Here is a 27,561-nt window from a genome sequence, read left to right on the forward strand (position 1 = left end):
ACAGAGAGATAATGTAAATAGCAAAACTTTAGTGTCTGTATGTGTGAAGGGGCGGGTGGAAAAATTAGCCACATTACTGAGTGCCTTCATCGTCCCTTCTTCTGTACCCTTCTTTCTATTCCCATAGGGGATTCCTTTGCTTTTGCTTTTTGCTTTTTCTTCTAAGGTCAACAAATCTAAGGCTTAACATTAGTATTCTGCCTTCTTGGTACTCACGTCGGTCTCTTGTTAAGGATGATCTTTTCTTCATGCTTAGTAAGTCTCTTTGTCATTTTTTCCAACATTTTATCAAAAGATTCCTTACTGTCTTCATTGGGTAGTTATTGGTTCAACTGGTCTATTGTTTTGAGTAGCATATCATGCTCTTTCCATTCAAACATTATGAGTACGGTCATCATTCGATTTGAGCATTCCATGAGAATGGTAGCCCATTCTTTTATTATCTTTAGATCTGGTTGTTCATATGATGTGTCAATTAGAATTCTCATACTCCTTAGTGCCCTAAATACTTTTCCATGGTACTTGCATACCACCACTTTAAAATCTCTTTTTCATTAGGTTTCTAATTTGTAATTCTTTTGGGTCACAGATGTCATTGGTCCCTCACCTTCAATGATAGGTGCAGTATTGCCTATATTCACAAACAGTTCATAAGATTTCTGTTTCCTCCCTGTATCGAAATTGCTATCCATCTTTTATCACGTAAGTAAACTAGTGATACTCCAATAAAACCACACTGTCTCTTATGGAGGGCTAGAGGCTTCAGGAGGTCTCATAAATCGTCTGGTAAGAACGCTTGGGGAATGCCTGCAGGAAACGTCTGCATATTAGCCATACAGACACAAGTGCAATCACATATAATTACAGCTGAGGACCAGAGACTTCTGTATATTATCAATAAACATTCGGGAACCAGTCTCCACAATGTAGCGGGGAAGCGTACTCACCACACATGTAGCTGCTCACACCCCGGGTCCTCTGTCTCGGCGTGTTGCTGACTCACGAAGATGGCTTTCTGCCACCCACCTCTTCGTAGGATAAACAATAATCCAATGTGCACTCACACTGATGATTCTCGCATCCAGATCTCTGCAGGTGACCAGAACAGTATTGTATCGATAACCACGAAAATCTCAAGGTTTATGTCAAGTTTGATGAACCCTAATCTAAAAACCACCTCCAATAGCCGTGAAAAGCACAGAATGCTCACTTGCTCTGTATTGTTTACTGGCCTTCACCAGTTTGTAGTTACAGTTAGAAGCTAGTTTCCATATGGAACGTGTTTTTTGTTTTCCTGATACCTTTGGCACCATATGACGCATCTTCATGACATTTTTAAAACTAATGTCATCAGTGATGTCACTGACCATGTCATGAATGATGTAATATGTGACATCATCAGCAGTGGATTGCGAATGCGCGAAATATATAGTTAGTTCAACTAACTATATAGGAGCAATTTCAGTGGTTTTTTATATGCTAATTCCTAACTATATAGGGCCTGAAACTTATGGTTTTTTCAGTGAATTTTCAAGGTTTTTTAAATGCTAATTCCTAACTATATAAGGCCTAAAACCTATGGTTTTTTCAGTGAATTTCAATGGTTTTTTATATGTTAATTCCTAACTATATAAGGCCTAAAACCTATGTTTTTTTCAGTGAATTTCAAAGGTTTTTTAAATGCCAATTCCTACCTGAATAAGGCCTGAAACCTATGGTTTTTTTCAGTGAATTTGCAAGGTTTTGAAAATGCAAATTCTATTAGCGGATAATGCTTAAATATGTTAATATCCTTGTGGGACCACCTGAGCAGCCCTAGGGATCCGATTTTTGGACCGGAGCAAGATGCTCTCTGATTGGGCCGTTGTTCTTGCCTTCTGCCCCCCTGATTGTGCCGTATTTCTTGGCTTCTGCCCCCCGATTATGCCGTATTTCCTGCCTCATGCACCCTGATTGTGCCATATTTCTTGCCTTCTGCACCCTAATTGTGCTGTATTTTTTGCCTTCTGCTCCCTGATTGTGCCGTATTTGTTGCCTTCTGCCCACTAATTGTGCCGTTTTTTCTTGCCTTCTGCCCACTGATTGTGCCGTTTGTCGGGCCTTCTGTCCCCTGATTGTGCTGTTTTTTGTGCCCCTGCCCCCCTGATTGTATTATCTTTGCCAGTGTTGGTTCGCTGCTAGTATTGCCTTTGTCCGTGTTTTTTTTTTGCTGCCGTTATTGTCTTTGCCTTTTTTTTTTCTGCCGTTATTGTCTTTGCCAGTGTTTGTTTGCTGCCGTTATTGTCTTTGCCAGTGCTTGGTCTCTGCTGGTATTATCTTTGCCAGAGCTGTGTGGGCTGTGGGAGCTGTGTGGGCTGTGAGAGCTGTGTGGGCTGTGACAGCTGTTTGGGCTGTGAGAGCTGTGTGGGCTATGAGAGCTGTTTGGGCTGTGAGAGTGTGGGCTGTGTGGGCTGTGAAGGCTGTGAGAGCTGTGTGGGCTGTGAGAGCTGTGTGGGCTGTGAGGGCTGTGTGGGCTGTGAGGCCTGTGAGAGCTGTGTGGGCTGTGAGACCTGTGGGGCTGTGAGAACTGTGTTGGCTGTGAGAACTGTGTTGGCTGTGAGAGCTGTGTGTGCTGTGAGGGCTGTGAGGGCTGTGTGGGCTGTGTGGGCTGTGAGGGCTGTGTAGGCTGTGATGTGGGCTGTGAGCTCTGCTTCTTTTGTGCCTCGGTCTACCTAGGCGGGCTGTGAGAGCTGTGTGGGCTGTGAGAGCTGTGTGGGCTGTGAGAGCTGTGTGGGATGTGATAGCTGTGTGGGCTGTGAGGACTGTGTGGGCTGTGAGGTCTCTGTGGGCTGTGAGAGCTGTTTGGGCTGTGAGAGTGTGAGCCATGTGGGCTGTGAGAGCTGTGTGGGCTGTGAGAGCTGTTTGGGCTGTGAGAACTGTATGGACTGTGTTGGCTGTGAGAGCTGTGTGGGCTGTGAGGGCTGTGAGGGCTGTGTGGGCTGTGTGGGCTGTGAGGGCTGTGTGGGCTGTGAGAGCTGTGTTGGCTGTGAGAGCTGTGTGGGCTGTGAGAGCTGTGTGGGCTGTGAGAGCTGTGTGGGCTGTGAGAGCTGTGTGGGCTGTGAGAGCTGTGTGGGCTGTGAGCTCTGCTTCTTTTGTGCCTCGGTCTACCTAGCACAAGATGGATGCCAACACTTCCTGGTTTGTAGTGTGGACAGCCAATGAGCATGCAACTTTCTCTGGAAGGCATGCTGATTGGCTGCTACTGTCTATCAACACTCCAAAACAGAAACAGTTGGCAGCCATCTTGTGCCTCAGTAGACTAAGGCACAGGAAAGCAGGAAAACAAATGTGTAGAACTCAAAAAGGGGGCAGGGTAGAAGCACCGTGACCCTCTAGGCCTGCTCAGGGGGTCCCACAAGGACCCCCAAGGCCCCTAAAAATTATTATTATTTTTTTGAAAAATCGCAGGGTGCTCGCAGGGTGCGCGCACGGTGCTCGCACTGTGCACGCTTATAGATATATAATTGATTTCAACTTGAATTTTCTCAGCAACTACTGGAGGGATTTACACCATTTAAGCAAAAGCGTGATCTGCGAATCAGATTCTACCATTTTGCCAAATTTCTTGTAATTCCGTTCAGCCGTTCGGGCTGTAGCCGTGTCTAAAGGTCCTATGGAACATTGCATGGGGAAAACACGTTTTGGGACCCCCCTTTTTTCTCGGCCCCCGCTTCACGAATCCCCCCGAAACTTTCGGGGAAGGAGCGAAGCGTAACGCACCATCTTCTTTGAGAAATTCACATAGATTGATCAACCGGCCCCAAAGTTATTCCCAATAGAATGTTGCGGATTTCCTATGGAAACTAGGTCCTAACTATATATACCTACTGGCAACCGCCAGTAGGTAATGTGTATATATATATATGTTACCTTCTGGCGGTCACCGGTTCTTAGTTACAGTTAGGACCTAGTTTCCATAGGAAAAGCGTTTTTTAATTTGCCAATATCTTTGGCACCATTTGATGAATCTTCATGAACTTTTCAAAACTAATGGAGTGCTCCGGTCAGCTCCTGTCTTGAAAGTTTCAGGGAGATTTGTCAAGTGGGGGCCGAGAGAAAAAATGGGAGTCCTAAAACTTATTTTCTCCCTGTTAATTTCCATAGGAATTGTTTGTCTACAGCCTGAACTTCTGAATGAAATTACACTAAATTTGGCAGAGAGGTACCTTCTTGTCTAAAATGCACTCTTTGCTTTAAATGGTGTAAATTCGTACAGGAGTTCCTTAGAAATTAAATAATTAAAAAGATTATATATCTGGTGACTGCAGTGGATTCGCAAACCCACCCAATCACCAGCTTGTCTCTGATTGGCTGCCAACACTTCAAACTAGGAAGTGTTGGCAGCTATCTTGTGACTCGGTTTAACAGAGTCACAAGAAAAAAGCTAAAAATACTAGAAAAGGGACAGGGTAGAAAAACCCTTACCCCCTAGGCCTGCTCAGGGGTGCCACAGGGATTTGTGTATGGTACGCAAATCTGCGTGAAATTGTTTTTAAAAAACTAAGCGCGGTGTCCTGTGCTTCATTTTAACAAGCCCCCAGTGTGCCAGGTCCCGAGAGCAATGTGAATAACATTTGCGTGGGCCATGCAGGCCCTCACAGCCCTGGGGACTGCTACCTCCCTGTGGATTTTTTTCAATATTATGCGGGGGCTACTGCCCCCCTGCTGCCCTGGGGACCACCACCTCCCCAAGGCTTTACAATATAATGTGGGGGGGTCCTGCCCCCCATGTTGGTCTAGGGACATCCATCTCCCTGGGGAATTCTGTTATAATGAGCGGGGGCCTCACATCCCCCCAGGCCCAGGGGACTGCCACCTCCACAGGAATTTTTTTTAATAAAAAATGTGGGGGTGCTCCTGCCCCCAGGCTGCCCCAGGGACAGCCACCTCCCCAGGGCATTGCAACTAATGGTTGCGGAGGCCTCCAAGCCCGGGGGCCGCCACCTCCCCCGGCCTTAAATGATTAAATAGGGGGCCGGGCATTGCTCTGCAGCCCCTGGGGAAAAAGATTGGGGGTTCGAGCCCCCCCACACTGCCCTGGGGACAACCACTTCCCCAGGGCACCAAATATGGAAATACAGGTGTCTGTTGCTGACCCCTTGTACCAGGGACCACCACCTCCCCAGGGCTACATACATGTCCTTGGCCCCTGCTCCAGCCGAGTCATTCCAAACTCTGCTTCCATGCCTATTTCTGCACCTCTGTTGGTTCTTTCTGTACTGCTCTTGCTTCAGTCTGCTACCCTCTTGCACATTTTGATACCCCTTTTACCTCTTTCTGTACCTCTGTTGGTTCTTTCTGTGCCTCTCTTGCCTCTGTCTGCACCCCTGCTCCCTCTTTCTGTACCTCTTTTGCCTGTTTATGCAACTATCTTGCCTCTTTCTGCACCCCTCTTACAACTTTCGGCACCTCTGTTGCTTCTTTCTGCACTTCTCTTGCTTCTTTCTACACCTCTCTTGCTTCTATCTTCACCCCTCTTACTGAACCCTTCTTCCCCCTTTGTGTACCTCTCTTAGCTCTTTCTGCATCCTTCTTGCCTCTTTCCATACCTCTTTTGCTTGTTTCTGCACATCTTTTGCCTCTTTCTGTACCCCTCTTGCCTCCTTCTGCACCTCTGTTGCTTCTTTCTGTACTGATCTTGCTGCTTTCTGCATCTCTCTTGCCTCTTTCTGCACCCCTCTTGCCTCCTTATGCACCTCTGTTGGCTCTTTCTGCACTCATCTTGCTTCTTTCTGCACCTCTTTTGCTTCTATCTTCACGCCTCTTACTGAACCCTTCTTCCCCCTTTGTGTACCTCTCTTGCCTCTTTCTGCATCCTTCTTGCCGCTTTCCATACCTCTTTTGCTTGTTTCTGCACTTCTTTTTCCTCTTTCTGTACCCCTCTTGCCTCCTTCTGCACCTCTGTTGTTTCTTTCTGCACTGATCTTGCTTCTTTCCGCATCTCTCTTGCCTCTTTCTGCACCCCTCTTGCCTCCTTATGCACCTCTGTTAGTTCTTTCTGCACTAATCTTGCTTCTTTCTGCACCTCTTTTGACTGTTTCTGCAACTCTTGTGCCTCTTTCTGCACTTCACCTGCCTCCTTCTGCACCTCTGTTGCTTCTTTCTGCACTTCTCTTGCCTTTTTCTGGATCCCTCTTACATCTTTTTCCACTACTCTTCCCTCTCTGCACCTCTCTACCCTCCTTCTGAACCTCTGGTATTTCTATCTGCACTGCTTTTGCTTCTTTCTGGACCTCTCTTGCAAATTTCGGCACCCCTCTTTGCCTCTTTTGAAACCCCTCTTGCCTTCTTCTGCACCTCTCTTGGTTCTTTCTGCACTGGTCTTCCTTCTTTCTGCACCTCTTTTACCTGTCTCTGCAACTCTCTTGCCTCTTTCTGTACCTCGGTTCCTTCCTTCTGCCCTGCTCTTGCTTCTTCGTGCACTTTTGTTGCTTCTTTATGTACCAATCTTGCCTCTTTCTGTACCTTTCTTCCCTCTTTCCGCACCTCTCTTGCTTCTATCTGCACCCTTTTTTCCTCTTTCTGCACTTCTCTTGCCTCTTTCAGCAATCCTGTTCCCTTTTTTCTGTACCTTTCTTGCCTCTTTCGGCAGTTCTGTTACCCTCCTTCTGCACCTCTGTTGCTTCTTTCTGCACTTCGCTTGCCTCTTTCTGCACCTCTTTTGTTGCACCACTATTGGTTCTTTCTGTACTGCGCTTGCTTCTCTCTGGACCTCTCTTACATGTTTCTGCACCCCTCTTGCCTCCTTCAGCACCACTGTTCGTTCTTTTAGCACTGCTCTTTCTACTTTTTGCACCTCTCTCGCCTGTTTCTGCAACTCTCTTGCTTCTTTCTGTTCTCCTCTTGCCTCCTTCTGCACCTCTGTTGCTTCTTTCTGCACTTCCCTTGCCTTTTTCTACACCCCTCTTATCTCTTTCTCCACCACTCTTCCCTCTCTGCACCTCTCTTGCCTCTTTCTGCACCCCTGTTGTTTGTGTCTGCACTGCTTTTGCTTCTTTTGGGACTACTCTTGCCAATTTTGGCACCCCTATTGCCTCTTTTGGCACCCATCTTGCCTTCTTCTGCACCTCTGTTGGTTCTCTCTGCACTGCTATTTCTTCTCTCTGTGCCTCTTCTTCCTTTTTCTGCAACTCTCTTGCCTCTTTCTGTACCTTTATTGCTTTTTTCTGCACTTCTCTTGCTTCTTTCAGTACCTCTCATGCTTCTTTTTGTACCCCTCTTGCCTCTTCCTGCACCCCTCTTCCCTCTCTGCACCTCTCTAGCCTCTTTCTGCACCTCTGTTACATATTTCTGCACTTCACTTGCCTCTTTTTGCACCCCTCTTGTTTTCTGCACCTCTGTTGCTCTTTCTGAACTTTTGTTGATTCTTTATGCACCAATCTTGCCTCTTTCTGCACCTTTCTTCCCACTTTACGCACCTCTCTTGCCTCTTTCTGTACCCCTGTTTCCTTTTTCTGGACATTTCTTGCCTATTTCTGCAACTCTCTTGCCTCTTTCTGCAGTTCTCTTGCCTCCTTTTGCACTTCTGTTGTTTCTTTCTGCACTTCTATTGCCTCTTTCTACAACCCTCTTGTCTGTTTCTGCACCTCTGTTGGTTCTTTTTGCACTGCTCTTGCTTCTTTCTGCACTTCTCTTGTAAATGTTGGTACACCTCTTGCCTCTTTCGGCACAACTCCTGCATCCTTCTGTACCTCTGTTGGTTCTTTCTGCACTGCTCATGCTTTTTTCTGGATTCCTCTTGCCTCTTTCTGCTCCACTCTTCCCTCTTTATGCACCTCTGTTCCTTCTTTCTGTACTTCCCTTACCTCGTTATGTACCCCTTTTTCCTCTTTATGCACAGTTCTTTCTGTACTGTTCTTGCTTCTTTCTGCATCCCTCTTGCCTCTTTCTGCCCCCCTCTTCCCTATTTCTGCACCTCTCTAGCCTCTTTCTGCACCTCTGTACCTTCTTTCTGCACTTCTCCTACCTCTTTATGTACCCCCTGTGCCTCTTTATGCACCTCTGTTGCTTCTTTATGCACCCCTTTTGCCTCTTTCTGCACCCTTCTTCCCTCTTTCTGCAACTCTCTTTCCTCTTTCTGCAGTTCTCATCTCCTTCTGCACCTCTGTTGCTTCTTTCTTCACCTCTCTTGCAAATTGTTGCAACCCTCTTGCCTCTTTCTGCACATCTGTTGTTTCTTTCTGCACCTCTTTTGCCTCTTTCTGTACCCCTATTCCCTCTTTTTCTGTACCTCTCTTGCTTCTTTCTGCACATCCGTTGCTTCTTTTTGTACTTCTGTTGCTTTTTTCTGCACCGCTCTTGAATCTTCCTGCACTCTTCTTACCTCTTTCTGCACCTGTCCTGCCTATTTCTGCACATCTCTTGCCAGTTTCTGCAACTCTCACACCTCTTTCTGCAGTCCTCTTGTCTCATTCTGCACCTCTGTTGCTTCTTTCTGCACTTCTCTTGCCTCTTTCTGCACCCCTCTTGGCATTTGCATTACCTCTGTTCGTACTTTCTGCATTGCTCTTGCTTTTGTCTGCACCTCTCTTGTAAATGTGTGCACCCCTCTTGCCTCTTTCTGCATCCCTCTTGCAGCCTTCCACACCTCTTTCAGTTCCTTCTGCACTGCTCTTGCTTCTTTCTGCGCCTCTTTTGCCTGTTTCTGTAACTCTCGCCTCTTTCTGCGCTTCTCTTGCCTCCTTCTGCACCTCTGTTGCCTCTTTCTGTATTTCTCTTGCCTCTTGCTTCTTTCTGCACCTCCGTTGCTTCTTTCTGCACTTCTCTTGCTTCTTTCTGCACTTTTCATGCTTCTTTCTGCACCCTTCTTGCCCCTTTCTGCGTCCCTCTTCCCTCTTTCTGCACCTCTCTTGCCTCTCACTGCCTCCCTGTTAGCTTTTTCCGCACCTCTCTTGCCTATTTCTACAACTTTATTGTCCGTTCTTCAGTTCCCTTGCCTCCTTCGGTACCTCAGTTGCTTCTTTCTATACTTCTCTTGCCTCTTTCTGCCCCCTCTCGCCTCCTTCTGCACCTTTGTTGGTTCTTTCTTCACTAGTCTTGCTTTTTTCTGCACCTCTACTGCAAATATGTGTACCCTCTTGCTTCTTTCTGCACTCCTCTTCCCTCATTCTAGACCCCTCTTGCCTCTGTTTGCACCACTCTTGCCTCTTTCTCCACCTATTTTGCTTCTTTCTGTACTTTTCTTGCCTCCTTCTGTACCCCTCTTGCCTCTTTCTGCACCTCTGTTGGTTCTTTCTGCACTGCTCTGCCTTCTTTATGCATGTCTCTTCCAAATTTCTATACCCCTCTTGCCTCTTTCTGTATCCCTGTTCCCTCTTTCAGTATCTCTCTTGCCTCAGTCTGCACCCTTGTTCCCTACTTTCTGTACCTCTCTTGCCTATTTCTGCAACCCTCTTGCTTCTTTCTCAACTTCTCTTGCTTCTTTCTGCACTCAAATGGGAGATGCAAGCTGTCAAGTTTAAAGGTCTGCATGCTCTTGTTACTGAGGTATATGTCTACTCTTATATGTATTCTTACATGTGTTATGCATCTGAACATGGCAGCTTAAAAAGCGTGTAACTTCTCCTATAGGTTGTAAATTCTTCTCAGTTCTGCTCTTCATTTGGTTGCACAGGCAGACATGTCTTATGTATATATGTTATAGAGAGCCTCAAATATACTATTGAATACCCATATGCCCTATATTGCGAGCATAAAGAAATGCATGCACCTTTTTTTACACAAATTTACAGAGAATGCTGTTTGAAACAAAGGTATTCAAGTGTTTGTAAGTTTATTTTCATTTAACATGTCAGTAGGTAAAAACTCAGACTTACAACGGTGATATGATTAGGATTGCTATTTTATATTTGTTAAGCCTAACATTTTGAGCAGTCAATTAATAGTGAACCTTCAATAGAAACGGTGAGGTTTAAGACATCTTGGGAGAAGGATTATTGATTAGGGTACTGTGTATGAGTCTGTTGTAAGGTACAGTCAAAGTAGGCCTCTTTCTGCACCTCTGTTGGTTCTTTCAGCACAGCTATTGTTTCTCTCTGTACCTTTCTTCCTCTTTCTGGACTTCTGTGGCCTCTTTCTGCATTTCTCTTCCTTCTGTATGGGCCTTTCTTCCTCTTTCTGCACATGCCCTATCTATTTAGGCATAGTTAGAAGGTTTCAGGGACGTTATAGTTAGAGATTAGTATTTAACCTGCTCCATGCGTCGGACCGCTCCCGTCCACTCATTAATTCTCCAGCACCACAGCGGAATTCATGCAGCGGTCAAGGTGTTAAAAAACCTTAGAAAAATAAACTGAAAAAAATACAGGTTTCAGGGACGTTATAGTTAGGGATTAGCATTTAAAATACCTTAGAAATTCACTGAAAAAAACTGAGGTTTCAGGGGCGTTATAATTAGGGATTAGCATTTAAAAAATCTTAAAAATTCACTGAAAAAACAAAGGTTTCTGGGACGTTGTAGAAAGGTATTAGCATTTAAAAACACCTTATAAATTCACTGAAAAAAACACAGGTTTCAGGATCGTCATAGTTAGGCTCCAATTTCACTCGTACAAAACCAGAGAAATTTGTTTGTGATAGTTAGCTGAGCTAACTATAACTTGAGCCCCTGCAATGCATTGCTGATGACGTCTCATATTACATCACTCATGACATGGTCAGTGATGTCACTGATGACATCTCAAATGACATCACTGATGACATAATCCACTTAAACTCTGATGTACCTCGTCACACCCTAATATAACCTTTCATACACCCACTTCTAAAATATAGACTACCAATCTCAGTATCATAGACACATCAATACTAGTTAGTACATACCCACTTACTGATTCATAGGTCTACACACACATCCACTCACTAACCCATACTGTTACTCATTCACGCAATCACTCATCAATACAGCCACTGATATATGCTGTCATATACCCATACAAACACACACACTGCCACTCAACCATAGAGTGACTCACACACCTACTCAGTCACGTAAAGAATCAATCACATTGCCATTTACTCTCCTATACAGTTATACACACACCACCTCACTTATCATTCACACAAGCACACACTTGTCTATACAGCCACTCTCACAATTAGTCACTCTAACAAATAGTCACTTATATACTCTAACACTCATATATACTCCCTTTTACGTATGTAGTTACTCATACATATACCACTGGGAAATCCACTCATGCACTGACACAGCCATAGCTGCTGTAGTGTACCATATCACATATCGTTCAGAAAAGTCTTAGAAAAGTGAAGACATGGGCAAACACTTGGCCTGGTTGGCAAAACAAAATAACAAATAATTCCATAAAAACAATTTTTGATCCAGGTCTAGCTAGAGGAGTTACTCAGCCAAAGTCAACAGCTGAGGTTTTCAGGGAACACCATGCAAAACTAAATTCAGATGTGTACAGTCGTACTCCTGACATACTAAAACAGTGTCTGGGTGGCATTATAAAGCTGCTCTGGCAGCATATCTGTGGGCTAGCATCATCGACCCAATCACTTTGGTCAAAATAAAGATGGTGATTAGCTCCTCTCCCAAGGCCAAGGCTTGTAGCATGGATGGAGTATTAGCAGAAGAACATAAATACGTTTCATAATAGCTAAGCATGTTTTAAATTAGGCTGTTCAAAAAATTGTGGCAGGCTGTGAAATTCCTAAATCATTCACAGAATCCATGGTAGTAAGCTTTATAGAAAAAAAACAAGACAGGCAATGATACGAACTCTTGTCGTCTGATCAGTCTGCTTGATGATGACTAGGAGATTTTTACTAAGATCTTAGCAAATGGACTCGCATCATTACCCCAAACGGTTCTGCCCTAAAGATTAAAGCTGTTGTTCTTATGATGGTTGTAGGCAAAGCTTTCGGCCTAGTTTAGTGGGAAGTGCATTTAAAAAATTAAATAAAAATAAATAAATAAGCTTTAAAAAAAAAGATTTGTCAGACGGGGCTGAAGTTATTAGCAAAACAAAAAATGGTCTTCCTATGGAAAAGCAAACCTAACTATAACTACCTAGTTACCTAGTGGTGATGTGTGTGCACACACACATTATATATATAAATATAATATATGTGTCATCCATGACAGCCTTTTCGAGAACAGGAAGCTCATTAGCATATCAACATTGTCATTTCCTAGAGCTTGCTATAAATCATTGTGAATTAAACACAAACACAGTAGATTGCCTTAAAGGTGTGTTTGTATATCTTTGTGAAAGGCTTGGAAACAAAAGGTACAAATGAAGCAGGATTCTAAACAAACTCCTTGAATGCAATAGTATTTTTTTGAGATAATAGGAACATAGACCAGAAATTACATTTTCAAGATTGCCAGTTTTGAAAATGTTATGGCATTTGAGGGTATTTTTGCAAGCTGAAAACATCTACTACATTTCCCTTAACCCCTTCTATGCTGATGACGAACCCCAGCCGCCATGCACTACGGTGCTCGTGTGCTGATGACGACTGGGGTTCGTCACGGCCCGCCCCTGTTCGTGCTGTTTACAGCACACCAGGGGAATCGTGGCCGCATGGAAAGGGTTAAACAATTTAAATTCTCATAATTACCTCGACATTGTTTGCAATTGCTGATGACTATAATATTCTCAAGCCTGTCTCCAGACCATCTTAAAGATGTTTTTTTACCAATTTGGCAGATTGCCATTGTTTCCTTATACTCATTTACATAATTTTGTATAATTATTTCAGGCCTCTAATTAAAGTATTTTGTTTATATTTAATTCAGGTTGCTTCTTTGCATGTATTCGCATACTGCTGGTGATTACACTGGACTTGGTGACTTGCCATTTTAACATTGGATAATATTCCTACTCTTCAAAATATGTACTCAGACACATTACAAACACTCCATTTTTTGACAACAAAAGGTTATCATTTGTGCAGAAACAACCATGTCAATGTGATAGCCAATTGACAGAAAGAAACAAAACATGCTCCGTATTTAAATATATTGCAATGAGTTTCACGATTAGGAAATTGGATATTGTTCACCATATTTGTACATTGGTGTTTTGATAGCGCAAACCTAACTATGAAGCAACAGAGCCCTGCACAACTATGTGTCAGGAGAGGATTTACCAGAGCATGTGCATCAAGAGGGCATTACAAAAATATTTATCACACACTTTATATTTCATGGTTTTAGGATCAGAGGGATTAAATGATTGGCCTTTAATCAAGCGCTGAGGCTGGGATTCATTCCTGGGTCCTGAGGTTTCAAAAGTGGCAGCTTTAGCCACCAGGCCACATCTCCTCCTTGTTACTATATAGTAGCTTTCATTGACCTTTCCAAACTATGGGTGATTTTTTTTTGGGGGGGGGGGGATACAGTATCAAAAGCAAGGCACTGAAACACTTTTTTTCTCATTTCTTTGCTACTGTTAAACTTTTTGCAAGTTTCACCAGTTCAGGTTTGTGCCAGCTTTGCTTATTCATGAGTCTGAGAAACGCGGCAAGAAGCAGGACGTTCTGTGAGATACACCTAACAGAACTGACTTGAGGAAAATGGTGAACCCTTACAACAAGTGAAATTTCTAGAAAGGCAGCTTTCTCAAATTTCATTTTTCTGCTCAAACATTTTCTCACATTGGTTGTGACAGGCGAGATGACCCTTCAAAGCTTTCCACCGGGAGGAGAAAAGCTGGACTCAGAGTAAATAAGATTAGTTGTAAATATTCAAGACATTGTAAGAATATAAAACAACAAAGACATTTATAGGCTGTCCGGAAGCTTTGTTCCAAAAGATTACAATGCACAAAATTCCAGCATAAGTCTTCTACTATTCGCATCAAATAAAGTGATAGGTGGATAGAAAACTAATTAAAAAAACATTTTACTATGCACATAAAGTAGTTTTTTTATTCTATAGCAAAAAGGAGATGGAAAATGTAATTTTTGTCTTACCATTAAGTCCTCATTACGAGTTGACCATAAATCCTAATTGAGCCAAAATTGGGAATTTACACATTTTAATTACATGTATTTGCAATTTAAGGATAAGTGTTAGAATTGGGGGTCTCTAGTTGGCAGAGGTGGGTACATTTGACCAAATAGAGACCCTTACTTCTAGTCCGGGTAAAGGGGCACACACTGTTGATAGCCCCTGCTCACCCCCTTGGTAGCTTGGCACGAGCAGACAGGCTTATCCCCAAGGCAATGCGTAAAGTATTTTGCGCCAACACCCACAATAACACTGTGACACACCAAAAAAGGACAACACAGGTAACTATCAAAAATGGACTCTTTATCTAAAATTTAGGCAAGACCAAGAATCAACAATGCAAGTCCAACATACATAATAAGCTTCTGTTGCAAATGACCAAAAAAAAAGGTTCTCTTGTAATCAAACAAAAACGATGTCTGGTGGGTTTTACCTTATACTTAACTTGTCCTTGCAAAATGAACACATCCCAGCAAAAAGGGGGGCTTCAGCTCCAAATCATAATGCAGTCTCTGTGTCCCACTATCGCAGCGAGTATGGCAATGCTGCATGATTTCAAAACGGGACTCCAAACATTACATACGCCCCCGCTGCCTCTTCGATACGTACAGAAAACAGTCCCTGCACTCTGCCATGACGGAACGGCTCCATCATCCGCACAGCTCCACCGCAGCTGATGACGGAGCGGTTCCGTCATCAGCATACAAAGGGTTAAATTTAAGTTTCTGGTTGACAAATAGCTCTGGGCGGAGTTCACATAGTTCTCTAAGTTGCAGAGTGTGTTACATCGCGCCGTTTGCACTGATTTAACATTGGATATTTGTTCTGTACTGTAAAATCAGCATGAATGGCACCATGCACAATGCAAGAGTGTGCTGCTTTACTCTTCAGCTCAAGTAGCTATTCTACTCGTGTGACAGCTTCCTCAATATGAACAGAAGGTTTCTCATTGCCAGAGGTAGAGACCATCCGCAACTACCCATGTTGAGAAATCTCACTGGGAGGTGTTCTGAAGTAAAAATTTCCTCGATTGCGCTTGCCAATTTAACATTGGCGAGCGATGAAAAAACTCCACTCCGCAAAGTTTTTCAGAGTGGGAAAAACTCGGTAAAATCTGCCAGAAGAGTGGAATTTCAGGCTTAATAACAAATCGAATGGGAGGTTATGCACTAGTCCATCTTTTGATCCTATGTAAGGCACATGCATGTCAGAGTTGGCTTTGCATGATGCCCTTTGCCGTTCCTGCTACTCTTCAGTGTGGAGTGATCCTGAATCGATTTACTAGCTTCCCATTGACAAACACTTATGAATTGAATTTCAATGCATTTGTCATAAGGTGGGACAGGTATGCCCAGACGTGGGTCCCATGCTCCCCATGCAACTGGAGTCAAGCTATCCTGGCTGATGAGGGCTGAATGCCCGAAATCGGTGTTAGGGTGCTTGTTTCCAGTTCAGGGAGGACCTGGCCTAGCAGTTCAGGCTGGACTGTTCCAATTGGGCGAAGGGTCAAGACTGGTTTGCTTATCGCTTGGTCCAAACTGGAATGGCATGGTGAGCAGAAAAGCAATGGATTTAGGCACAGATCTCTGTACTGGGGTGAATGTATGACATTGTTCTGCATTCTGTCCATCAATTCTTCTTTTTGTATTTGTCACCCCGAGTGGGACGGGTATGCCCAGACGTGGTCTCTCTGCACTCCATGCCACTGGATTCAAGCTATCCTAGCTGGTGAGGGCTGAAAGCCCAAAACCAGTCCTAGGATGCTTGTTTCCAGTTCAGTCAGGACCTGGCCTAGCAGTTCGGGCTGAAATGATCCCGTTGGGTGCAGGGTCAAGACTCATTTGCATATGGCTGGACCCAAACTGGAATGGCATGGTGAGCAAAAAAACGATGTACTTAGGTCCAGATCTGTGTACTGGGGTGAAAGTATGACATTTTCTGCATTCTTTTCATCAATTGTTCTTTTTGCATTTGTCACCCCAAGTGGGACAGGTATGCCAGACGTGGGTCCCGTGCTCTTCATGCCACTGGAGTAAAGCACTCTTGGCTGATAAGGGTTGAATGCCTGAAACTGGTCCTAGGATGCTTGTTTCCAGTTCAGGGAGGACCTGGCCTGGCAGTTCGGGGCTGGACTGTTCCCATTGGGCTCAGGGTCAAGATTCATTTGTATATGGCTGGGTCCAAACTGGAATGGCATGGTGAGCCAAATAACGATGGATTTAGGCCCAGATCCCGTATTGGGGGTGAATGTATGACATTGTTCTGCATTCTGTCCATAGATTGTTCTTTTTGCATATGGTCATCCATGACAACAGCCCTACTTTACCCAGTACACACCTGCAAGAAGAATTCGCTATTCTACAGCATTCTTCTGGTGGGTCATTAGAATGTGCATGTCTCACCCAAACAGCTGCTCCTTTGCCTAAATTGGAGCCGAATATTACAATAATCTTCTTCTCAATATCCAGACTCAGGAAGAGCTTCTGTTTTTCATGAAACAATCAAAACCTTGGCTGTCTTCCATGTAAGCCTCAGGGACCAGAAAAACTGCATTTGTATACCCACAAATTCAGTGCATTTGTACATTTACTAGTATTTGTGACCCACTCCAAGAAATGTTCAATAATGTAATACAATAATGAGTAAGAATCTCATGCATACATCCCGCTCATGTTTTCATGTTTCATTCTTTGTGATTCCAGTGTAAACTATACAGATCAAGTTATGATTTTTAAGAAGTCAGGCATACACATTTAAATGTATGATAAAGGTGTCTGATGACTTAATTTTTAGCCCTCATTTAAATTCACAACTTCCACTGATTGTGAAAATCAGTGCGTTTTATGGTATTACAAAATGGTGTTTCCTTACATTTTGCAATTATGAAACCAATTCTTGCATGTCCTGGAACAGCGAGGTATTTTGATCATGGGGGATGCAGGATCAATTTCTTCTGCAGTTGACTGGTCATATTCTTTGCTACTAATGAGGTGATTTAGTCCAACGACAGTAAAAGACTTCTTGCTGCCCTCTGCTGAAAATCTGTCCCTCCTCCATCCATACCATGAATATTCATATCATGAGGCCTTATTTAGAGCTAAGTGGATGGGTACTACCCAGAAAGCTGAATTATTAAAACATACATCCTTTTTATATTTCTGTTTGTCATACCATAATAAGACTCACTTTTCAGCCCTGTATAAACGATACTGTCTATATAAATATAATTTATTTCTTTGTACTTTACCGTGTAAGTTACCCAGTAACTATACGCCCGATTCACAAAATGGGTTATGTAAGTAGGCATAATTACTTGGAACTTAGGGAGTGATTTTGAATTCGGCAGAGTAGGAGCACCACTATAAATTGGTGAGCCTGCAGTTCTTTCTCACCATTTAGAGTTAGTTCTAAGCCAAGGTTCCTCTGGTGGACCCTCAGTCAATTCTTGTGATCCGGTTGCCCAACATCGACGGAATCACAGTGGGAGAAGCCTACCATACTTACGGAAGGGTATTGCCGCTATTTCTTTCTTTCCAGGACTCCCAGGCTAGACAACAGTGAATACATTTTTCCTGATGTGCAGGGGATTTGTTGCTGAAAATCAAATGGGAATGGTAAACAGGTGGCAGGAACATAAACATGGTGGCCTATTTGACATTCATTTGTGATAAAAGTGCATCTGCTGTAATATCTGATGCTCTGTCATAAAAAAAGATCTCCACCAGGTATGGAGAATTCTTTAGCTGTGGAGAGGGGCCCTCCACTGGGAGCAGGGTGAAGGTTGGTGGGTCATCCTAAAAGGTCTAAATGACCCTCCTACTTATGAATCTCCAGAAGTAAGTCACTCCTTTACAAGCAAACCACTTTGTGAATCACATGCCTTATAAATTGCACTGCACGATTACAAGAACGAAAGATGCTGTGGTAAAACAGGAAAGGTGGGTTGCTGTGAACCAATAGGGCAATGTTGGACCATTTCATGAAAGTCGAAGACACGTTACACTATAGGCCTCTGGACAAAATGGTACAGAGAAAAGTTAGAAGGGTCATCTGGGAAAGTTTGAAAATGTATAATGATCGCGTTTTTAGAAGAATAGAGATGTGGGAGAATGCTATATAAAAAGCTGGGTGCCCAAATATTAATTTGATCCTGTTTACTCGTTCCCCCATAGAAGTGTTCTTTTCTTGAGTCCCTCTTTAAGTATGGATGTCAATGTCTTGAAAACCTGTGCAGTCCCCTTTTTAGAAGGTGTCAACACCTTGCTTCTTCCCCAGTTTGGAAATATCCCTCTCATTCGAAGCATTTGACAAGTCATCACTGCTTCTTTCCCATTACTGACTCCCCCTACCCGTAAGTTGATTCTCTGCATGTATTGCAATGTCCCTTTATTTTTTCTATTAGAGGGATCCTCTCCTTTATCCATTCTTTATCGGTACATCCAAAAAGGTGATTCTCCATACATGACCCCACCATCACTAGGGTGTTTCTCTTCTTCCAATGTAAGGAGCAGAGGGCCAACTCTTTCTGATGAGTCCAGGTGAGAATGCCATCAGCATAGCAATTACAGCAAAACATTTTCCTGTTACTGTACCTTACTGCTAATCTCCACTGAGTTCAGGCATCTTTTTGGTTACCTCATATTTGTATGGGTATTTATACAACACAAACCTAGCTAGAAAGCGACAGAGAACTGTAGATTAAAGGGGTTTGGGTTTCAATTGTAGATCGTGTACATCAAATGGGGATACACAACATTTTACACTCAGGCAGGGGGGAGATTGAGGGTCATATTTATGTATGGGTTGCATCACTTTTGCTCAATGCAATGGGTTGCATGCGGGATGCAACTTTGAAATGCAATTTATCAAGCCACACAAGACCATCTGGTGTGGCCCTGAGTTGCTTGATAAATTTGGAGTAACACAGCGCAAAGTGAAGCATTCCATGGGTGGTGATTGGGTGTTCCCACACAAAACCAATGGATTTTAATGCATTCCCAGATCTGCCAATACTGGTAGAGTCGGGAATATGCCAAAATGCAACGCCTTCCCAGGGGAGGCGAAAAGTGGAGAAATATCTTTATTTACGTGTGTTTTTTTCTCTTCCTATGTGTTCCGCATTCTGCAGCACACATAGAAAGAGGAAAATGCCTTAGGGGACTGTCCTTGTGCAGGACGGTGTCCTTTCCTGCACAAAAACAATTCAGCTTACAACATAGGAACCATTGCAAGAGTGCCTGCATTGGCAATATACAGCCCATTGTGCGCCAGTCCTGGGACAATGCAGGAATGCGCCATATTGTGTTAAATACTGCACATTCCTTCCCTTTCCATGTCACGCAGCGCAGCAAGGTGACTTGCAGCGCTGAGTCACATCTACGTAAATTATGCCCCTTGGTGATTTGTCCAGAATCACATGATGCAAAGTCTATCACCAAAGCCAGGATTCAAACAGTGGCCCCCAAGTTTGAAAACGAATGTTGGGGTCTGTAGGCCTCCAATCATCAACTTAAACGCACTAATCCTTCACTCCAATAAAATAGACTCTGGTAACAAGAATGAGGCACAACACAAATCAGGCTGGTTAGTATGTAGATGGAGATAGAATTTGTATTAAATGTGCACAACTGAACGTGGTAATGGTTTCTAAGCACCTAGAATGACGCCCTACAAATCAGTGTTACTTTTAAAAGTTGGCTTCAAAGTATATATTTCTCGAGGAAGGGTAAGAAACTCCTCGCAGTGCAAGTAAACTTTGCCAGATTGCCCATGTTTGGCTTTTACAAGTCTACTTTTAACCTCAAGTGGGGATTGTTGCCCATCAAATGTGTTTAGTATTAGAACTGTAATGTGTGTATCGATGCAATTAGTATATCTACTGATTTTTGTGAACAATCATAAGTGATCTGAATTAATGGAAGTGACAATAAGCCAGAAAGTGCACTTTCATATCCTAACAGACCAGCAGTAACAGGTTAAGCTTGCTCGTGTTAGAAAACAGCTAAAAAAACGTGTAGGTGGTTCAGGCAGGTAATAACATTTGACAGGCAGCCTTCAGTTTCAGGAGACGGACATGGCCGCTTGTGTGCTGATTATCATTTTGATTGGCATTTGATGTTTTCAGATATCCGTGGAATACAGGAGTTCCTGGACCGAGTCTCACAGCAGGGAATGGATGTGGCGTTGCAGAAGGTAGAGAACAACATCAACCGAATGATCACCGGACTATTTACCACCCTGCGAATCGAGGAGCTGAACCGCTACAGGGACACTCTGAGGCGAGCAATCCTGGTGATGAGCCCGACCACCGCCAAGGCCTTCATTTCAGAGGTCAGTGATCAGGCACCTCTGGGAGCGTTGCTGTGCAGTGTTTTCAAACTCTACAATTTTCATGGTCGATTTTGACTTTGCTATCATACTTTCGTTTTTTACATTTGCTTCTAAAACAAAAATTCAATCTAGCTAGTGGGTTCGTTTATGGTTTATTTCATCCAATGAAGTGCAGGCTTTGCAACTGTTAATTATTTTTTTAGATGTTTTATTCTGCTGGAGGCCATAAACGCCTTCAATTATCATTGTGCACATAAAAGAAAGATCTGTGCTCACAAATTGTCTAACAAGCAATTAAAACTGTTCAATATGCATTATGTGAAAAGAAATAATTGTGAAATATTTTAGTTGTTGGTAAGAGGTCCATTGAAAACCATGATGCCAATGGAGAATGAATAATGAATTGCATAAGCATTCTGCTTCAACATTACAATGGCTTGATTTCTGTTTGAATTAGAACAGGTTTGCTCAACAGGTGGAAAATACTTACAATTACAGACCTGATTTAGGGCCTGATTATGACTTTGGCGGTGCGGCGCCGGGTCCGCCCTGCCACCGCACTGCCGAAGCCATGGTCTGACCACCTGCCATATTAGGAGTTTCCTCCTGTCTGCGGGGCATTTTTTAACGTTCCTATGGTGATGCCCTAAAAATGGGTACTGCAATGAGAACACCAAAAACACAAACGCAAACACACACAAGACATTTTGGGCCCCCCTGTGTGCATCTACATGCAGAGGAGGCAAAGGGACCCATGCACAGTCCTCTTTGTTGCCTCTCCACCAGACTGTTCATGGAAGAGGAACCTCCATGCCACCGCTAGTGGAGAGGAAATTCAAAATATGATTGGCGGGACCACAGTGGTCCCGCCATGCATTTTGCAGAGTCCTGACCGCCGCAACACTGGCAAGGAAAAGGCAGTTCCCTGGCGGTCAAGGCATATGTGTGTTGCTGTCTGATGCCCAAATAGTAATATGGTGGTTGGGAGACCAACACGCCCACACAAGTCTGGTGGTCAGTGGACCGCTCGACTCGTAATCAGGCCTTTAGAATTTTGCAGAGAGGCTACTCCACCCACCAAATTTAGGGCTGGCTTGGTGGTGTACCAACAGTAAATCCACAAGAGAGTCTACTTCAGCCCCGTTGCTGACATGCTCCTCTGACAGCCCGATGGAGTATGGGCCTGGAAAGGTAAGTCATCCGACCAACTGCCGAATTGGAGTGGTTAGTTGAATGGTTTTTATTGCTGTCCTTCATCACTAGGTAAAAGCTGGCAGTAACGGACAGTAAAAACAAAATGAATGCCCCCCCCCCCCACCACAATACGTGGGAAAACTCCCATGGTGTAGGGCCCATTAGTTCACATTTTTCAAAAGCAAACTCCCTCTTTGAGAGTTTGTTTTTGCAAAATGGAAAGCTTTCATGCACACCAAACTTTTCAATGTCTTTCCTTGAACCAAAGTGATGGCGGTTCATAGAAATCCATAGCATGTGCCCCGGACTAGACTAGACTCTCAATTTGGTGGGCTGAGTAAAGGCGAAGTGCTCGACTACCTTAACTCCAATTATATTCTAAATCAAGCCTTAAATGCCCCCTCTGCAACGGTAAATCCTCACTTACAGCTCTCGGCTGTAACCTGATCTGAAGTCTTATAGCAATCAACATAGCCCTCATTAGAGAGTCATACCACTATATTGGTAATTTTGGCTGCAGGAATTACTTAGTTAAGTACAAGCCTTAGAATTATGTGATTGACAGAAATAGTGTTAATGAAAGAGATGGACAGCTGTCCTTCAGCCTGTGGTTAATAGGGATTATAACCCCCAAACACACACTTTATCCCATGCAAGGGCAGACATAAACGTTCATCCCCAGGAAGTTATAGAAAGCAAACTAACAGAAGCTCAGGATTCCAATAAAGGTAACAATTAGGCATTGCAGTAGTCGTTAACAGCTCTAAATTGTCTATTAACACCATCGATGCTAGTGTTATTTTCCTCCTGTGCTGACTATTCTGGATTCCCATTGTTCATGACGAGCTCAGCTCATCATGAGTGTATGGAGGTGTACACCATGACGAGCTGAGCTCGTCATGAGCGTCGAAGGAGTTAACCAATTATTGACATGTTGTAAGGTGCAGAACATGGGGAGAGGTAAATGAATAGTAATTTACCTGCAACAGCAAGTGGGCAGTAAAACTGCTAGCAACTGTCCACTAAGGCAACCTTTATGTGGAGACAAAGATGGCAACTGTCTCTATCTGCTTAATACCATTGCTGAACAATTTCACTTACCTTAGAGTGCAAGCAAACAACGGCAGTTAGTGACTGCAGTCTAACTCCTACTAATAATGGATGTATTCTAATTGTTGCATGGAATGTGCTAATAACTATAAAGGGCCAATCTTAAAAAATCCTGTCCAGTCATTTAAAGACTATGCACTTTGTCCTTTGTTCTCTATTTCTGATCAAGGTTCTGCAAAGCAAAATGTACATGATATAGAGTTGCATTTAAGAATGGCTTTAGTGTCTATAAAACGATAATGTTTGGCATGAAATTGTAGGCAAGAATTGGGTACAGGTCAAGGCTCGACATCGATCAAAACTAATAATGATTGAAACATACTGTCTGTAGGGCCTAATCCGTACTGTTTTTTTTACCATCTTTACCAGGATTGTATTTGCAGTAACAGTGCTCTAAAATATTCCTATTTCTTAGGGATACACACAAGTAAACATTTATTTCATGTTTGTTCTACATCGGTATACATATCTATCAGAAAAAGTTAAGGGATGTCATCTTGAAAATAAAATAAACAAAGCCATTATTATTGGCCCTTTATGGCTATTAGAACCACCTTCACCTTAACATCCTGTTCTATCATTTGAACTGTGATTGTGGGTGCATCATTATTCCTGGATTTCTGACAACCCTAGCCATAACCAATACATTTCAATGGCTTTCAGATTGTATTTGATCCCATCTAAAACTATTTGTAATCGAATAACTGACATTTTGAATCTTCTTTTTTAATAAAAGTCCACAGAGTTTTCATTGTCATAACTGAGATCATCAAAAGGAGCCGTCGGCCTCGTTTTCTGCATGCTAAACTTATCCCCAGAAAATACATTATGCCTGAGGACCTTATGTAATCTGCAAGTGATTGCATGGGGTCCATGGTTTTAGAGGAGAAATCTATGGTTTTTACTTAAGTTCGAGGACTATGTTTGGGAGGAATTAGCCCACACATTGGGGGGTCACCCTCATACTACTTGTGACCCATAACCAATATTTTGTACCATGTTGTCTGCTAAGGTTGCCATAGATGTTATAATGGGCAAACAAAAATAATTAGTCCCTCACCTGTTCAATTAAAAGAGGCTGGTTTGTGGTTTCAGTGTGCTCACAAATCTCATATTCATTCCATCTGCTAATAGCACTTTACAATCTTTAATTTTCACTAGCAACTGTCCCCTATTGATAATTCATCATGTCAACAAGTTGTATTGTATTGCAGCATTTATATAGCGCATATTCCCCCTATATGGGGCTCTGAAATGCTTGCTTCCATGGGTAGCATGGTACACCATGTCCTGTGTGTTTTCTTTGTTTTGATCTTGTGTGGGAAGTGTTTCCAATCCTATACGTGATGATCACTGGGGAGTTGTTTTCGTATCGGTACACAGGGCTTAAGAGTGGGATGGATGAAGAAGTGAGTGAGAGAGGCACATAGTTTATGGTTTTCAGTAAGCTGGCAGCTTTGAGTAGCTCCACAGGTCCCTTTATGGTATTCTGGTTGTGTTCATAGCTCACTAAGCTGGTTCTGGAATGGGTTGTCCTTTCTGAGATATTTTGCTTAATGTTTATGGTCCTGAAGAGGCATAGGTTAAAGGTAGAAATAGAGTAGAGATCGGCAGTGATGAATTTTGTTAATATCATCCCATATCTGATTGTCACTGTGAGATGTCAAGAAGAAGTCATAGGATGTAGCTAATTAAGACCTGCAGTGGTGGAGGAAATTAAAGTCCTCCATTGAACAGTGGCATGTCAGAGATCTCGTCAGTTATTCCATGCCTGCTCAGTTGGTGATATGTACTTTATTTGCTGTGAACTAGTCCAGTACTCTGTGATGGACATGGCTCTTAGCTGTTTTTCTTATGTGAGTGTAAAGAATGTCAAGCAATTCAAGAGAATTATTATGCAGCCTGTGTGATCTATATTTGTGTGCCTGAATGCTGACGTTTAAGGTATTAGTATTAGTGTGTGTTATATAATGCACTGTGTTGTAATTGCACATATATTGCACTCCCTTCCCTTGATGAGGCACTCTAGCACTTCATGGCAGGCAACACAATGCTACTGTATGTATACTAAATATGTAACTATGGTTTCCTAAAAAGTAATGTATTCAGGCATATATTTCAAGGGCATCACATCACTCCTGTAAATTATTAATTTTCACCAATGTGAAGCCTCAAAGAAATACTTTTTTAAGCAAAGCATAAATACAAAATGGGGTGAAGATATTATATGCTGTATTTCCTAGGTAATAAACAAAGGCATTACTGTCCCCCGAAAGAAGAGAAAGCAGAATAAACAGAACAAACACAAAAGAGAAAAGTGCAAGGATGTTATGACAATAGTTGCAGAAGAATTTACTAAGACTGAAGGTGTGGTGCTCTGATGAAGAGAAATATGCTTTAATTGTATAGAAGGTACAGCCCTGATTTGTATTTCCTGCAGAAAGGTCTACATTAATGATGCTAGTAAAGAGCCCTAACATAACATTTAGGGAGAGGATGTGGTCTGACGGCTAGACTGCCCACTTTGGAGCTGGGAAACCAAGGTTCAAGCTCGGGTTATTCTGGGAAAATCACTTATTCTCCCTGTGCCTACCAAAAAAACAATTAATGTGTCCTTGTGTAATAGTTGAGTTTGCGCTATATACATCTGCAAAAAAAATGGAAATTTTCAAGCACACACCCAGGTTGAGGCAGCTTATGACCATGTGACCATGTCGGCCTCAGTGAGGAAGTTGTCCTGCAGGTTGGTAGCAGGTGGGACTTGGATGGTGAAGATGAGCTTATAGGAAAAGGAAAAAACCACCTACCTCCTCCTCCTCCTTCACGGCATTTGATTGGCCGTTTGATGCTGAAAGAGAAAAAATGTACTGCTCATCATTGTGAGACGGGTTGGAGAGCAGAGTCAAACAATATGACAATAAGCCCATCTTTCAACAGAAAGAAAGATGAATTGAAAATGGAGACAGTTCAATGTGGCTGCCAATATAACCAGGAGAGAACATCCAAGTAGATCACCCCGAAATCAGATCATAAGATGCTTCTAGAGCTTAATAAGGACCCAAAAGCTACATACGGGCATCTACATGCCTCTCTCAATGCGGTGAATGCTAGAATCCATGATTCTACTATTAGGAAAAGAATGAAAACATTTAGATTTAGTGGAAGGGTATTTTTGGACTAGGCCCTTTTTGTTGAGTCATCCCAGAACTTTTTGCCTTCCTCCTGTTTTTTTTCTGACCTGTTTGTTGTTGGTTTTATGACTCTGAGCACCTTAACACTGCTAATCAGTGCTAAAGTGCATGTATTCACTCTTGTAAACTTGGTAAGATTGGTCTACAACTGTTTGGCATACTTAATTTACCTGTACGTCCCTGTACAGTGGTATCACATAAACCCAGGGCCTGTAAATTAAATGGTACTAGTGGGCTTACAGCGCTGCTTGCGCCACCCACCAAAGCCTTTCAAACCTGGTCAGGCCTCTGCCGCTGCAGGGCCTGTGGGTGCAGTTTACTGCTGTAGCTACATGGCATGTAAAGCGATTGCCACGTCCAAACTCCCCCTTTACGACACATAAGTCACCCCTAAGGTAGGCCCTAGCGAGCCTTATGGACAGGGTGGGGTGTAGGTAAAAGGTTAGACATGTGCCTTAACTGTGTGGCATGTCCTTGTAGTGACAAACATGCTATTTGCGTTTTCACTGCTGTGAGGCTGCCCTCTCATAGGGTTGCATTGGGAATTCCCTGATATGTGCTTCAAAGGTAATTTCTGATCTGAGAGGGGCAGCGTAACCATGTTTGGTATGTTTGGAATAATAGTGATAAATCTTGCTTTTTGGTGAAAGTAGATTTATTATTCTATTTTAGAAATGGCACTTTTAGAAGTGGGAATTTCTGTGTGCTTATGAGTCTTTGTGCCCTACCTGAATGTGTGTTGACCATCTGGTTCTGACTGACAGGAGGAGTGGATGTGCATTCACTCCAGACAGTTAAAAGGAGGGTTGAGGTATGTCCTGCCTTTCTTGGGTGACTCAGCGCTAGGCTGAATTTAGAGTAGCTGGAGGAGTTTCTCTTGCATCTGAATAGGTCTTGTGCATTTGGAGTGGTGGGAGGAGTTGCACCTGCACCTGAATAAGGCTGTGCCTGACTTCTACAAGACTGTCTCCGCCCCCTAGTGGTGTGTCTGGGGCAACAGCTTACAGTTTGAATGGGGGTTGTTGGGCACTTCTACAATGTGTCTGAAGTGCCCTAAGAACAAAGACTTTGGCATCATAAATACACAGGCCGTGACCCCATGAAAATGAGAAGACACTGTCTGGGTCTTGTAGCCAGTGGACTGCTGTGTGCCAGGAGGAACAGCCATTTGGGACTAACCTGCTTCATGCTGGGTGGCTGAAACGACTGCCACTCTGCTAAGTAGCCCTGGGTGCTGGCTGCCTGTGCCCTTTTCTCTGCTTTAGTTTTCTCCAGGAACGAAGTGGCATTTTTCTCTCATACAGCTCATGAAGAGCGCTTGATTTATTCTTACTGCACATGGTGAGTGCTTTCTGGTGCTTCCATTTCAATGGCAAACCTCCCTGTTTGTTGCTCCTTGAGACCCAAGGGAGCATTTGCTCTGTGGGACATTCTGGGCCGAGCCCCCACCCCTTTATATGCAGAGCTGGAGGCAGATCTACACGTATAAGCATGGCTGATTGTCAGCAAGATCATTGCAAGGGTGTCACCAGCATTACTGGGCAACTGCGTGCCCGACCGAAGTTCTTGCCGTTGCCTAGCCACGACCCCAGAAACCTGCAAGGATGCTTCGTCATCGGCAGCCGCCCGAGGGAGTCAACAATCCAAAGCGGGACCAGCGGAGACTTTGTTTCAGGTTCAGCTGCAGGGGGCGTAGTGCTGCCAAAGGAGCCTCAC

General features: G+C 43.3%; 1 protein-coding gene across 1 annotated transcript in view; it reads left to right on the forward strand.

Annotated features, from left to right (window-relative positions):
- The window catches only part of GRID2 (glutamate ionotropic receptor delta type subunit 2), a 2,654,005-nt gene that overhangs the window by 1,200,402 nt on the left and 1,426,042 nt on the right, over nt 1-27,561 (forward strand). Inside the window, exon 4 of the mRNA XM_086961940.1 lies at nt 20,145-20,350. Within this exon, the coding sequence (XP_086818066.1) occupies nt 20,145-20,350 (206 nt within the window). The remainder of the gene's footprint in view (nt 1-20,144; nt 20,351-27,561) is intronic.

The sequence above is a fragment of the Lissotriton vulgaris genome, chromosome 3_1, assembly GCF_964263255.1.
Source record: "Lissotriton vulgaris chromosome 3_1, aLisVul1.2, whole genome shotgun sequence".
Classification (NCBI taxonomy): domain Eukaryota; kingdom Metazoa; phylum Chordata; class Amphibia; order Caudata; family Salamandridae; genus Lissotriton; species Lissotriton vulgaris.